Source organism: Candoia aspera, chromosome 7 (genome assembly GCF_035149785.1).
Source record: "Candoia aspera isolate rCanAsp1 chromosome 7, rCanAsp1.hap2, whole genome shotgun sequence".
In the NCBI taxonomy this organism is placed as follows: Eukaryota; Metazoa; Chordata; class Lepidosauria; order Squamata; family Boidae; genus Candoia; species Candoia aspera.
The window spans coordinates 69873583-69887402 of NC_086159.1; the positions used below are offsets into that span (position 1 = coordinate 69873583).

General features: G+C 38.2%; 1 protein-coding gene across 4 annotated transcripts in view; it reads left to right on the forward strand.

Moving 5' to 3' along the window:
• The first annotated feature begins 131 nt into the window (after positions 1 to 131).
• DNAJC2 (DnaJ heat shock protein family (Hsp40) member C2) overlaps positions 132 to 13820 on the forward strand; it is a 19672-nt gene continuing 5983 nt past the window's right edge. For 2 of the 4 annotated variants that reach the window (XM_063308051.1, XM_063308050.1), the window contains exons 1-12: positions 132 to 284; positions 2527 to 2717; positions 3637 to 3712; positions 4975 to 5073; positions 5814 to 5955; positions 6660 to 6740; positions 7797 to 7862; positions 9874 to 9965; positions 10059 to 10180; positions 11626 to 11775; positions 12617 to 12705; positions 12791 to 12860. In XM_063308051.1, the coding sequence (XP_063164121.1) occupies positions 227 to 284; positions 2527 to 2717; positions 3637 to 3712; positions 4975 to 5073; positions 5814 to 5955; positions 6660 to 6740; positions 7797 to 7862; positions 9874 to 9965; positions 10059 to 10180; positions 11626 to 11775; positions 12617 to 12705; positions 12791 to 12860 (1236 nt within the window). In that variant the 5' untranslated portion in view covers positions 132 to 226. The remainder of the gene's footprint in view (positions 285 to 2526; positions 2718 to 3636; positions 3713 to 4974; positions 5074 to 5813; positions 5956 to 6659; positions 6741 to 7796; positions 7863 to 9873; positions 9966 to 10058; positions 10181 to 11625; positions 11776 to 12616; positions 12706 to 12790; positions 12861 to 13820) is intronic. The other 2 variants (XM_063308048.1, XM_063308049.1) reach the window with 1 other exon arrangement.

The following is a 13820-nucleotide window of genomic DNA, read 5'->3' on the forward strand; positions in this document are numbered from 1 at the left end:
CGGAGGGGACCCCCTACGGAAGCCTCTCGACTCGACTCCCCCCACGCCCTCGCCGGCCTCCGAGCTCTTTCCCCACAGCCTAAGGAGGAGGAAGCGACGGTGACCTGACGCCCCGGAAGTAGTGCCCGGGCCCTTCCACGCGCCGGCACCTGGCAACCCACGAGCAGGGCCGAGGGGCGGGAGCGCGCGGTCCCGATCGGCCCAGCCAGCGCCGACGCCGGGCAAGATGCTGCGCGGGGCTCCCGAGGGCCAGGCCACCGCGGTCACCAGAGCCTTGTCCGCCGGTACGTGCCGACTTCCCGAGCCGGTCGCTCCTGGAGCCCGGGGCGGGAGACGCCCAGGCAGGGTTGGCCAGTTGGCCAGCCGGGGAAACCCTGGGTGGAGCCGGCGATGCTCCGCGCAGCCTTGGCCCCGGGAGGGCGAGCAGGAGAGGGGGCTGACTGGGAAGCGGGGCCTTTGGGCAGCATCTGCTCTTCCCGGCAGGAGTCCCTGGGGCTGCCCGCGCCTCTCCTTCTGGCGAGGAGGGGGAAAGATTCCCCTTTTCTTGTGGCCCCTTGCTAGGAAAAGCTGCCCCTGTTGAATTATGGCTTTCGGTGCTTCAGCAGGAGCGCAGCGCTTGGCTGACCTTGTCTGGAGGTGGATAGGAGACCATTAGGAAATCCCGAGACTGTCAGTAGATTGGAAATGAGTAGGTGAGGAGCCTGGAGCTTGCTTACCATGTTTGGCCCTTGAAACATCTGGGATGGAGAGAAAGGAGCAAAAAACTCACACTTTCTTTAATGTCAGGAACAGAACAACAGCGTGGGTTGACTAAGGTGTTTATAATGATTGCGTCTCTTTAGGCAATAAGAGAACAAGTAACTCTGTTCTTTCTCTAGAAGGGCATCTTTACAGCTTTCACAGAAGCAGCTTTTTTAGTCCTGTAAATTTATTAGTTGTGTCATGATCAAATATATGATCAAACTGATCAAATATATACACTAAACTGATCAAATATATACACTAAATCAGGTTTGTCAACAGGCTCCAAAAGTTCCTGAGATGCTACGTTTTCCCTAGTTCTATAACAGATCAGCCTGCTGCATTTCTTCATTGAATTTGGAGGGAGTTAAGGCCTCCTTTGTCACATCCAATATTGAAATGCATAACCTAATTTTTTGAATATATATTTTTTAAAATGTGCTTTCCACCTAGCAGGCTGTGGGGAACAATGAACTTTAGAAGCAAGCTTTCTTATTCCATTGCTAACTCAAAAACCAAGTGGACTGATACAGTAAGGTCGAGAGAGATGCTCTTCCAGCAATGCATTTATTAACTGCATGGAGTTTCTAGTTGCAGCTGGTCACCAGGGAAGTTGTTAAATGCAAGGGTGCCTTGCAAGCTTCCCTCTCACTGCTGTTACATTCTCCCCAACTTTACTCATAAAAACTAAACAGGAGCAGAAAACTATCTGTATATATTTGCTCCAGTTAAAAGCTTTTATTATCTGTGCACATTTCTGTTGTTTGACATAAATCAGTCTTTCAAGTTGTCACATTTTACAATAACTTATCAGAAGGAACAGAAGATCAGGTTGTGTTTGTAGACCACTTTTAAATAAGACACTTGATATGCATGATAACTTACTAGCACTAGTGATGGTGGTGATGGTGGCAGTTGCTGTATTTTAGAAAGAAAGAGACAGAATGGATTTTTCATCTGCCATGGAGAAATGGCTTTGTTTCATGCTATAATTCTGCAGACATCTATTGTTGCTCAGATAAATCATTAAAATGAATCGGGATCTCGGATTAAAATAAACTTAAGTATTTTCAGGAAATGAGTTTTACTCATTGCTAAGGAACTTCTGCTTAGGAATGTTTATTTTTATATAGATTTTTTTTCTTGGTCACAGACTCCACTACCAAAATGATACACTTTTCTGGCTGTTACTTTTCTGGTTTATCAGTTATATTGGCTGAACTCAGTTTTAACTGTTGTTGTATGTGTCCATTATTTCAATATTGACTCATGGTAACTACATGGACAGATCCATGCAGTTTTCTTGACAGCGTTGTTGGAAATGGTTTGGCAATAACTTATTCTGGGATGCTTTTCAACTTCTCAGTCTAGGGCTGAAAGAAAGCGAGTAGTCCAAAGTTGCCCACTGGCTTTTGTGCATACGAGAGGACTAGAACTTGGGTCTCCCCATTCCTAGTCTATCACCTTTAACCAGTGTACCAAACTGGCTTTTTCAGCTTTAATTACTGCAGTTCAGTTACAGGATATCTGTGTGCTCATGGATGAGATTGCCAGATGCAGTTAGAGAATCAATGAGATACATCACACATTTACCTTTGACTAAATAAACCGCCCAGAGTCCCTTTTGGGAGATGGGCGGTGATAAATTTGATTAATAAAATAAATAAACAAACAAACAAACAAACAAATAAACACTTGTGAATAAGGACATCCAAGGTAAGGGAAACTTAAATTTCAGATTGGGGAAGAGCCTTCCTTAAGTTGTTCTAATGCTTGTATTCGCAGCTTCTGTACTCTGCCAAGTTGAGCCTGTGGGAAGATGGTTTGAAGCATTTGTGAAGAGGAGAACCATACATGTTTCTGCCTCTTTCCAAGAGCTGGAAGATGAGAAAGAGCTCTCTGAAGAGTCAGGAGATGAAGAATTACAAATAGAAGAATTTCCCATGTTAAAAACTCTTGATCCAAAGGACTGGAAGGTATATTATAATGTTGCATAATTATGCACATTCACAGTTTAATAGGAGTTTCATGACGGCTGGTATAAACGCCATTCTTCCAAATAGTTTTAAGCTGTGTGACAAATAGATTCACCTTTTGTTCCCTGACTTCTTGAAGACTCTTTAAAAGTATTGTCTGCTTTAGCATATCAATATTCAAAAACATTTTGAGCAAATATATTCAGAAATGAAATATTTATATAATAATACAGAGGTCACATTGGGTGTCTGACATACTAGAAGTGATATTTGCAGAGAAAATTTGGGGGGGATTAAGGTAGTTATTTTGTGCCCAATTATATGGGAATGAAATCTATGGTAATTAGTCATTAGGCCTTACAGTGATAATTATTTCTGAGAAGGTGTTCCTAGAATCATTTAAAGATTTTCTGTATTGTCTGGTGCCATTTTATATTAGGTCTTTTTCTGAGATTAATATTGGGCTGTACTTGAATGCTCCGTAAGTATTTTAGGTAACAAGTCACTCATCTCCGGTCAGCATTCCAAAAATTAAGGATGATGCAAACTGTAGTTCAGAACATCTGGAAGGAGTCAAGTTGGGGAGGGTTGCCCCAACACTTCTGTTGTGGTAGTTGTCTCATGTTTGAGAAGCAAAGAACAGAGGACTATATAAACTGCATGTCTGCACTCCCCTATTCATGTTCTTAGAGTTCTAGTAAGATCAATACTACTTACAATCTGAAGTTGGGAGCCTGTGATCTGTTGACATAAGCAAAATGCTTATGTCATTTTGTTCTGTAGTGGCAAGATAGACAGCCAGACAAGGGAGAGACTACAAGGGAAAAAAATACATTATTTTCATTTGACAGTTTCTGTGGGCAGTTGTTATTAACCCTGGGTTGCTATAAATATTTGCATTTTTTTTTCACCCTCCCAGAATCAGGATCACTATTCAGTCCTTGGACTAGGACATTTAAGATATAAGGCCTCCCAGAAACAAATCAAAGCAGCCCGTAAGTTCATTTCATTCCTGTACTGAAAATGGTTACCCTATATGAGCAATTGTGTCCTGTTCTGGAAGATGCTAAAACAATAAAACTCCTCCTCCCAAAGCTGAATTGTTTGCCTTGTCACAGTCACTCATGGGCTGCAGTGTGAGAGTCCTAGCACTGTTAAAAGGGAACAATTTAATCTCCTTCCTTCCGCTGGTCTTACCCTCCTCATCAAGGTTAGATCTGTACCTGACTGGAGTGACATCAGTGCTAAGCTGAGCTGTAAGATTCTGTTCTTAGCTTAAAAGACTTATGCTGGGAAATAATATTTTAGAACTTTGGTGATGGAGGAGTCAGAAGAGCTAACATAACATTAGAGAAAAACAGTAAAATGTATTTTATAGTGGCTTGAATTTAATATAAAACATCTGACATTAAAGCTTGTTGCTCATATTGTGACCATAAAGAATACAGAAATCATACCTGTGCCTATAATGAATCCAGTTGTAACTTTCATGAGATGCCTCTCACTCTTTTGGTACTGTATATTTGCATTTTTGTTCAAAACCTAGAGATCATAAAAATTATTATTGTATTGCATTCCCAAATTTGGGGCTATATAGAGTCCAAAATAAAATGTGTTTACTTAAAAATAATCTTAACTCCTTCTAGAGGTGATTTATAATGTCATCTCAATTCCAAAATTTTTTGATGTAGTTTTACTTTGACCAGGTATTAGAATATAACCAGTCATTAATAGTAAGAATTTTACTTAATATGTGTAGCTTGTTTTTTACTTATTTACTTTGGTTTTTAGGCTGCTGGATTTCCAAAAATTCTGAGCAGTTTATAATAGAGCGACAGAAATAGAGTTAACATTAACAAAAAAAAATGGATTAATAACAAGAAATTACAACAAAATTCATGCATCACCATTTGGGGTTTACTGGTCTTCACTTGTCCTCAGATGTCCCCATGTTTTCACTACTCCTCAAAAACATAAAAAGGTGTTAATATCTTAAATGAAACATGTATTTTATTTTACTGTAGTTTGCTTTACTTTAGAAAAATTAATCAAATGGCGTCCTAGTGTGGATAATTCTACATTTCTCTACTTCTTTAAAGATAGCTATATCCAGATATATACAGTAGGACAATTAACATTCTGGAGTGCTTCTGCCAAAATGCAAAATATCAATATTTGCTCACTTTTCCCTGTTTGAAAGGTAGGCTGAGATAATGTGTAATGGATTATATTTGATTTTATTTTCCTTAATCCATAGATAAAGCCATGGTTTTGAAGCACCATCCTGACAAACGAAAAGCAGCAGGAGAACAAATAGGTGAAGGTGACAATGATTATTTTACCTGTATTACAAAAGGTAAGAACTAGCAAATTTAACACTAAATAGAAATTAAGTGTCTTATCACATTATATGTGCTAATTGGCTGGTCAAAGACTGTAATAAAAGTAAAGTAAAAGTATATATGCTAATCAGCTGATCAGTTTTCATGCCCAACCTCTGTCTTATGAATAGCCACTATAGATAATTTTCACTGTCTGTACTTCCTGCTTTCATTTTGACTTTATTGTTTTGCTCTAAGCAGCTGAGCTATGTTTCCTTATTTCCTCCCAGTTCTCCAGTTGATTGATTCTACCCCCAAAGCCCACTATATTTAATCCCTCTGAGCACGTGCACACACACACACACAAACGTTTTATTGTGCCGCTATGTCCCCAAAGAAACAGCAGGAACATGGCAGCCAAGTGCAGCATTCATTCCGAACATTCTCCTTGATACAATATAAACAAAATAATATTCTATTTTTCTGGAGATGAAAACTATACTGCCTTGGCAGTAAAATTCCTCCTCTGCTCCCACTGATTAATTGCTGGTGAAATTGTTATTAGTTCTGTATTAGTTCCGAAATACCTGTTCCTGGTGAATTAACATGGGTATTAATTTTATCCTATTGTTTCTAGTTTAACCATTTTCTTTAAAAGGTCAGAAGTTACTTGTCCATAAGTTAAATGAGAAATTGAATTCCATTTTCACCCCATTTACTGAAACGCTTTTCTGTCCCATTTAATAAGTTAGAGCTGTGTGATTTCATCTTTCAGCCTATGAAATTTTATCAGATCCTATGAAAAGAAGAGCATTTAACAGCATAGATCCTACTTTTGATAATGCAGTTCCTTCTAAAAGTGAAGGAAAGGAAAACTTCTTTGAAGTTTTTTCTCCAGTTTTTGAAAGAAATGCCAGGTAAGCTTTGTTTTAGACTGTCAGAGATCCCACCCCACTTCCCAGGTTTTATTGTGTCTTTGCTTTTCAAATGCTTTCAGTCCATCATTGGATTTCCTTGAGTGTCTGCTTAAGGGTGATGAAAAACAGAACAGTCAAGTTCTTACTGTTGTGTGCACAGATTGCCAGATTGGTGAATTTAAACAAATTTGCCTACCTCTGCATGTGGCATATCTGGATGACAGCTGGAGCAGTTTCATTGCTTTGCCTGGATTGTGGATACCAAAAACCTTGAGACTTGCTTCCTACAAAAGATGGCACTATAGATTGTCCCGTTTTCAGAATGATGCACAGATTGCTTTCTCTGCCTTTCTCATGGCAGAGCTGTGCCAAAATAAAATGTGGTTTCTAAGCTTGGATAAGTTCCACTCCAGATGTCTTCACTTAAATATTACATTGCTCCTAGAAATTATAATTAGGCATAATTTCTTGAGGCAGCATGGTAACACATTGGACCAAGGTGCTGCTCATGTTGCAATTGTTCTGTTTCATGTTAAGAATTTAATTGCTCAAGGCATCATATTAGACCACTAGTTTATTTTTTTCTGAATTTGAAATCCCCCCCCAAAAAAATAGAAAATGCAGAGGTTTAGATGTGAAGATTAAAACAATGCTGGGGATATGGTTCCTGCAAAAATGTTTGTTTATTTGCTAACTTGCTACAGATGGTCAAATAAGAAAAATGTACCTAAGATTGGGGACATGAACTCATCCTTTGATGAGGTGGATGCCTTTTATTCATTCTGGTAAGTAAACTAATTCTGCCTCTTTCTGTCAGGATCATACAGATAAAATTTTTAGGAAAATGTGGAACTGTTATTAGTAGAAGTAAATCCATATAAATATGATGTGATAAAATATTGTAGTCTGTAGCCTGTTTCATTTCTGTTTTTTCCTCATCTTTCCTAAAATAAACTACCATAAATATAAGTAACTGAGTTTCAAATTTCAGAGCATAGACCTAATGTAATGTAATGTAATTTCTGTCCCGCCTTTATTAATTTTAGAAATAACTCAAGGCGGCGAACATACCTAATACTCATTCCTCTATTTTCCCCACAACAACAACCCTGTGAGGTGGGTTGGGCTGAGAGAGAGCGACTGGCCCAAGGTCACCCAGCCGGCTTTCATGCCTAAGGCAGGACTAGAACTCGCAGTCTCCTGGTTTCTAGCCTGGTTTCTAGTAGACCAAATGTTGGTCTACTACAATGTTTCTCAACCTCAGCAACTTTAAGATGTGTGGACTTCAACTCCCAGAATTCTCCAACCAGCATGCTGGCCGGGAAATTCTGGAAGTTGAAATGAACACACGTTAAAGCTGCTGAGGTTGAGAAACACTGATCTACTACATAGGTGTGGTATCAAGTCTTTGGTTTATGGTTATGTCTTTGGGAAGCAAGCTTTTATTTTTTACAATCAATGGATGTACCTAAATATATCATAGTTAGGCCTGATTCATGCTGTGTTTAGTCTGGTATGTAAAATATGTGTTAAAGGAAGAAAATATATGTGACAGTAAAGAATATTACTCTGCATGTTTTATGATGTAGCCATGACTCTTCCCCTGTGCTTCTAATGTCCAGAGTAAAAGCTGGATATGGTGTTTTCATATTGCAGGAATCAGAAGAATGAAAGTGATATTTTAATGCTTTCTTATCTGGTTGGACTATGTTATTAAATATAATTTTTGCTGAATTCTCATATTAATAATATGGACTATTAAAAAGTCTTGTAAATTATATTAAAGAGCTGTTATTTTTTCCAGTATTTAATTACTTTCTCTGTTGATGTTACTGCAATAGGTATAATTTTGATTCTTGGCGAGAATTTTCTTACTTGGACGAAGAAGAAAAAGAGAAAGCAGAATGGTGTGTAAATGAAAGGGTGTTTCAGAAGGAATGATTAATATATTAAAAAGATAAGTTCACACATTATACTTGGTGTTAACATTTGAAGAGTTTACAGACTTGTCTCCTCAGAAATAAATCCCTTTGAATTCAGTAGAAAATACTCATGCGTACATAGCTGTGAAGAGGATTGAAGCCTTATCTAGGAATAAGTCTGGATTTATGGAAATTAAATAATAAACCTGTGCTGTTGAATATTATTATAATAATATAAAATACGTTACTGTTTTGTTGTTATTATTAGTGCCTTTGAGTCAGTCTTGGCTCTTGGCAGCTACATGCACAAGTCCATGCAGTTTTCTACGCAACATTTTCAGAAGTGGTCTGCCACTGTCATCGTCTTCCTAGCGCTGAGAGACAGAGACTGGTCCGATGCTTAAGGAGGACTGGAACTCGTCTTTCTCCACTCTTAGTCCTTAATTACTAGATCAAACTGGCTCACAGTAGCGTCATCACATCATCATCATCTTACAGAGAGCCAGTTTGGTGTAGTGGTTAAAGCACCATGCTAGAAACTGGGAGATGGTGAGTTCTAGTCCTGCCGTAGGCGCAAAGCCAGCTGGGTGACCTTGGGCAAGTCACTCTCTCTCGGCCCTCGGAAGAAGAAGACAAGGGCAAACCACTTCCGAAATCTTGCCAAGAAAACTGCAGAGACTAGTTCAGGCATTCTCCAGGAGTCAAGGCTGACTTGAAATCCCCCCTCCCAAATACATATTATCATTTCTAATATCATTTTTCTAATATTTTTATTATCAATGTTGTAAGTTTGATTTGTGTCCTATCTTTCCTTCCATATTTCAAGGATAGCATTCCCTCTTCCCAATTTTAACCCATTCCAACAACTCCGTGAGGATGGTTGGGCTAAGAGTGAGGGGCTGGCCCAAAGGCACCCAGAGAGCTGCTGGCATGGAAGAAACCTGAACCTGGATAATTCTGGTTCTTGCCCAACTGCTTAACCACAGTGTGACCACAGTGTGACCAGATTGATTTATCTTTAGTTAAGATAAAAATGTGGACTACAGATTAATTCTCTCAATAAAGTTGATTAAAGCAGCACAACAAATGTCTCTGCCCCACTCTTAGGACTCTAACGGGGGTTCTGTATGGAATGGAGCACCTCAGACAGTTGAAGATGGCCAGTATTGAACTAGGAAGCAAGTTTTGAATTAACTTAGAAAAAAAGATTAATTGTTTAGCTTCACTAGATAAGTATGACAGAACTAGCTATACTAAGGAAAGATCGAAGAATAGCTTTGTGCCTCTGCTGGTTTCCAGTATTGTCCAGCTAAAAATGGGGGGGGGGGGAAGCAAATTAGAACTGTGTCTGTTTATCAGAAGGATATACCTAGCTGCACACGGAAAAGTGTGATTAGGGTGGGAAGGGCGGTAACTTTTGCGTGTAGTTGTGCAGGAAGTTCAGAGCCTGTTCAGGCAAAGCATGCAACTGAGTGATAAACCACAAGTGTCTATGTACCAGTGTATGCAAGTATGATTTTTGTGCAATACTGAGTTTTATCAAAAGATACAACTTTCCTGTTGCAAACAGTTTCCTTTAAAAAGTGATATAACACATTTCATAACTCTATAACTAATTATGGTTATATCGAAAAACTGCCATTTCCATGAGATTTTAGACCATGTTTATCTACTTGTATTTTACTAATTGTACTTTACTATTTTGTTCTCTTTATATATCTTTTATCCTTCATGGTTTGTATTTAAAAATGTTTTTAGAAAAGAAGGAAAAGAGATTTTCTGAAAGAATATGTGCTGACTATTCTGAACTTTGTAAATAAAAAAAATCACTGCAGAACTAGTTGATTTAAGCACTATTGAATGCGATGGCTTAGGAACATTGAAGGACCATGGCTTATTTTGTAAATGTCTTTTTCAGCTTATAACATTTCCAGAATTGATTTTATTTTTGGGAGTATCTGAACTGAACCAAGCTTTCTTATGTCTTTCTGTGCAGTCGAGATGAGAGAAGATGGATTGAAAAACAAAATAGAGCTGGTAGATTATTAAGGAAAAAAGAAGAGATGAACAGAATAAGGACATTAGTTGGTAAGTATGAACTCTGCTTTCTCAGGGCAGCTGATTATTAAACACCATCTCTTGTGTGACCCCTATATATATGCATTTTCTTTCTGTTCCAAGATACTGCATACAGCTGTGATCCCAGAATAAAAAAGTTCAAAGAAGAAGAAAGGGCAAAGAAAGAAGCAGAAAAGAAAGCAAAGGTAGAAGCCAAACGAAAAGAACAAGAAGAAAGAGAAAAAGTAAGTTCTAAACTATACATGAAGCTGAGTTAATTTAAGATATCATAAGTATATGCATAGAACCTTGGGTTTTTAGTAGTTTAATGATACAGTGATCTGGTTCACACGTTGCAGCAAGCTATGATTTGTGGCATGCATGCAACATGCTAAATGATAAATGCTGGTTTACAAATTCATGACTAGGATTATTCAAGAAGTAGAGTCAACCAATCAAAGCATATTTTGGTTCAGCACATAAAATAAGATTCAACAATGCAACTTGGAGGCACCAGAATACATGTGATGTCTGCAGGACCTCTAAGTTAAAGAAAGAATTACTAGTTTAAAAAATAAAATAAAATGGGTGAAATGGCACAAGCTTTCCAGATACTGCAAGGTTGTGATGTTCGTGCAATTTAGGGGGTGTTCAAGTCAAAATACTGAGAGATTTGAGGATCTCCCAAACTTTTGGCATTTCTTGTTTTTTATTTTGCCTCCAAAACAACCTGCTCATCCCTCCCAGCTCACTAGTGATTTCTGGATTTTGGATTTGGAACCATTGGCATAGCACCATGTGCAAATCCAGCCATGGCTGTGTCCAGGCTTAGTTGTAATTAGAATGCTCCTATGAAATCCATTGTGTATATTTTAAAGTATATCTAAGTCAGGATCTAACCCATCAGATATTTTGCATTGGCATACTTGTGGCTATAACAGTTTAAAATTTGTGGTTTGCACACAATAAAATACTTAAATTTAGCCCAAGTAGCTGAAGTATACTGTTTCATGTAATCTAGTAATTATATCTGTATGTTTAGTTTATTATTTATTTTAAGAAAGGTAGAGTGTTGAGTATAAAAGACCCATTTTAAGCCTGATTTGTTTTTATAGCAATGTGTGGCACAGAACCAACATGGTAGAACAGCTAAAGGCTTGGACTACGACTAGAGACCTTGATTCACATCCATGAAAGCTCACGAGATTACTTTAAACCAGTCACTACCACTCAGCTTAATTTACTTTAAAGGGGTTATTGTTGGTAGGGAATAAAGGAAGACGGGTTGATCTGGTCATTGATCACCATAAAGTGATTTGATGAGATTAGCTTCGGAGGAGGAAGCATTATATATACCATCCTGAAAGGGGACAAAAATCAAATAATAAACGATATTAAAGTCCCTTTATGCCTAAAGCTTCTGTGGAATATACTTGATTCTTAGAATGTTGTGACTAATTGATCTCTTCTAGTTTATCGGCTACTGCGGAGTAAGAAGGGTTAGGGCTTTTAAGATGCTTCAGGTCAGTGGCCATCTAATCTTGATGAGCATACATTCTTAGCAACCTTGCTAGAAGGAGAGAGCCTGAGATTTTCAGACTGGATACTGGTTTTATTCCCCACTGAGTTGTTGAGGCATCCTGTGATTTTAACGTAGAGAAGGTGACCCCAGCGTTTTCTTCTATCTCAGCAAAAGCAAGCAGAATTAGAAATGGCACGATTAGCCAAGGAGAAGGAAGAGGAAGAAATTAGGCAACAGACCCTGCTGATGAAGAAAGAGAAGGATATACAGAAGAAAGCCATCAAAAAGGAAAGACAAAAACTGCGAACAACCTGCAAGGTACACAGCTATTGTTCATGTCAAATCTTATTTTCAGTCAAGCACTCCGAGTCCAAAATCCAGCAGATTCATCCAAAATATCATATGCTGCTGTTCTTAATCCTGGGATGGAAGCGGGATATAACATTTGTATTTGTCACTTTTCAGTTAAGATCCAGCTTTTTGCCTATTTGACTCACAACTTTATTTTCTGTTAAAACGCTCTTCTGCAAGCAACTTTATTTTGAAATCTGTGGTGGGGTTTTTTTTTAATCTCTTGATTTTTAAAAATGCTTTAGAATGTACTTCGTTGGTTTAGTTAATTAATTATAGTTTCAGAACTGTAAGTGCTTTGTGCCTTTTATCTGCTTTTTGTAAGCAGCCTTAGGGTCTGCAAGAAAGAAAATAACAATATAAATAGCATTCTTAGGGAAGAATGACTTTAAGAGACAAAGTTGTCTTGTAACTAAGAACAGTAGACAGGGGAGACTCTGCTTCAGTTATTCATTGGATGACCTTGAGTAGCCCTTCCCAACCTATCTGAAAGAGTTGATGGAATAAAATTAGGGGAGAACCCCATGTAAGTAACCTCGAGCTCTCAGGAATATGACTGGATATGAACGCAATAAATGAACTCAGTGTTAAATTATTTCTATTGTTCATCTTATGAGTTGCTATTTTAACTGTTTGATCTCAAAGTAAAGGATGAGCCGTTCTTTGTGAACTTATGAAACTCCTCTGTTTTAGTGGCAGTGTTATAGCATGGCCATACCTGCTCCAGTCAAACACCTTGTATGTTGGTTGTATGTAATTTTTTTCCCCCTGAAATCTGAAGATAAAGCATATGGTGGTCTACTTTCAGAACTGGAATTATTTTTCTGACAATGAGGCAGAAAGTGTTAAGATGATGGAAGAAGTAGAAAAACTTTGTGATCGCCTGGAGTTGGCAAGGTACGCAGTCCTGACCTCCGCTCTATGTTTTTTGACCTTCAGCTTTCTGCTAGATCTGAAATATCGTTCAATAATTTATTTTTAGTCTGCAGTGCTTGAATGAAGCACTTACATCCACAACAAGGGACGAAGGAAAGGCTGCAGTAGAAAAACAGGTAATTATTAATATTTTGTCATGTAAAAATAAATCAGACCAGGGTGAAATTACAAAATTCATTCCTAACGTTGCACAAGAAGCAACTTTCTCTGCAGAATGGCATCTCTAAAAATTGGAGCTGTCCACACTTTATTGCAGTAGCCACGTCTGCTAGAATTTAAATGTCATTTAATTGAAGAGTTGTACGTTTTCTGGAGGCCCTACAGAGCTTTATCTGCTAAAAATGCTTCTGTGTGCTTAGAAGAGAGAACAGGAGAAAATTCTCTTTGTTCAGGAAAAGAAGAAGGAATTTGAAATCTGAGTGATTCAATCCAGGGATGAGAAAGTTATGCGGATGAATCTGTTTGTCAAAATACATGGTGTGAAGAAGTGTAACAAAATGATTACTGGCTCGGGGGTGTGATAGATGTTTTTGCGTGTGTAAACTGAAGCATAGTTCACTACCAAATTGGATTGAAAACTTTCAGTTTAAACTCTCAACTTTTGCAAATACAGCATCTATTTGATTATAAATGTGTTGTCAATGAACCCTGGCTCCATAAAACTGATGGCACAAATTTCTTTCTGTATTTAGTGAGGAGGCATCTGATGGGGTTAACTCCTACTTGCCGAAAAGCAGGACGTTATCTAAGTTAGGTTTTTATATATACCAACACACACACTTCTCTCCTTGGAAGATTGTCCCCCCTTTTCGCTGTCTTGCTTAGAGAAAATACAAAATTGCTCTTTGTCCTTTGGAACCTTTCTTCAGGTCTTTTTTTTTCCCATAAGGGGGTGCTCTTTTCTCCTCCCCCACCTTAACTTGTAATAATAACAAATCACTTTATTATTATTTTTTTAAAAAAAACTTGCTTGATTCCTCCTTTGTTTCTCCCCTTCTGCTTCATACGTTACAGACAGGGCAGTGTGTATTGATAGATCTACAAAGAAGAATGCACAGCAGATCAGGATAATTATC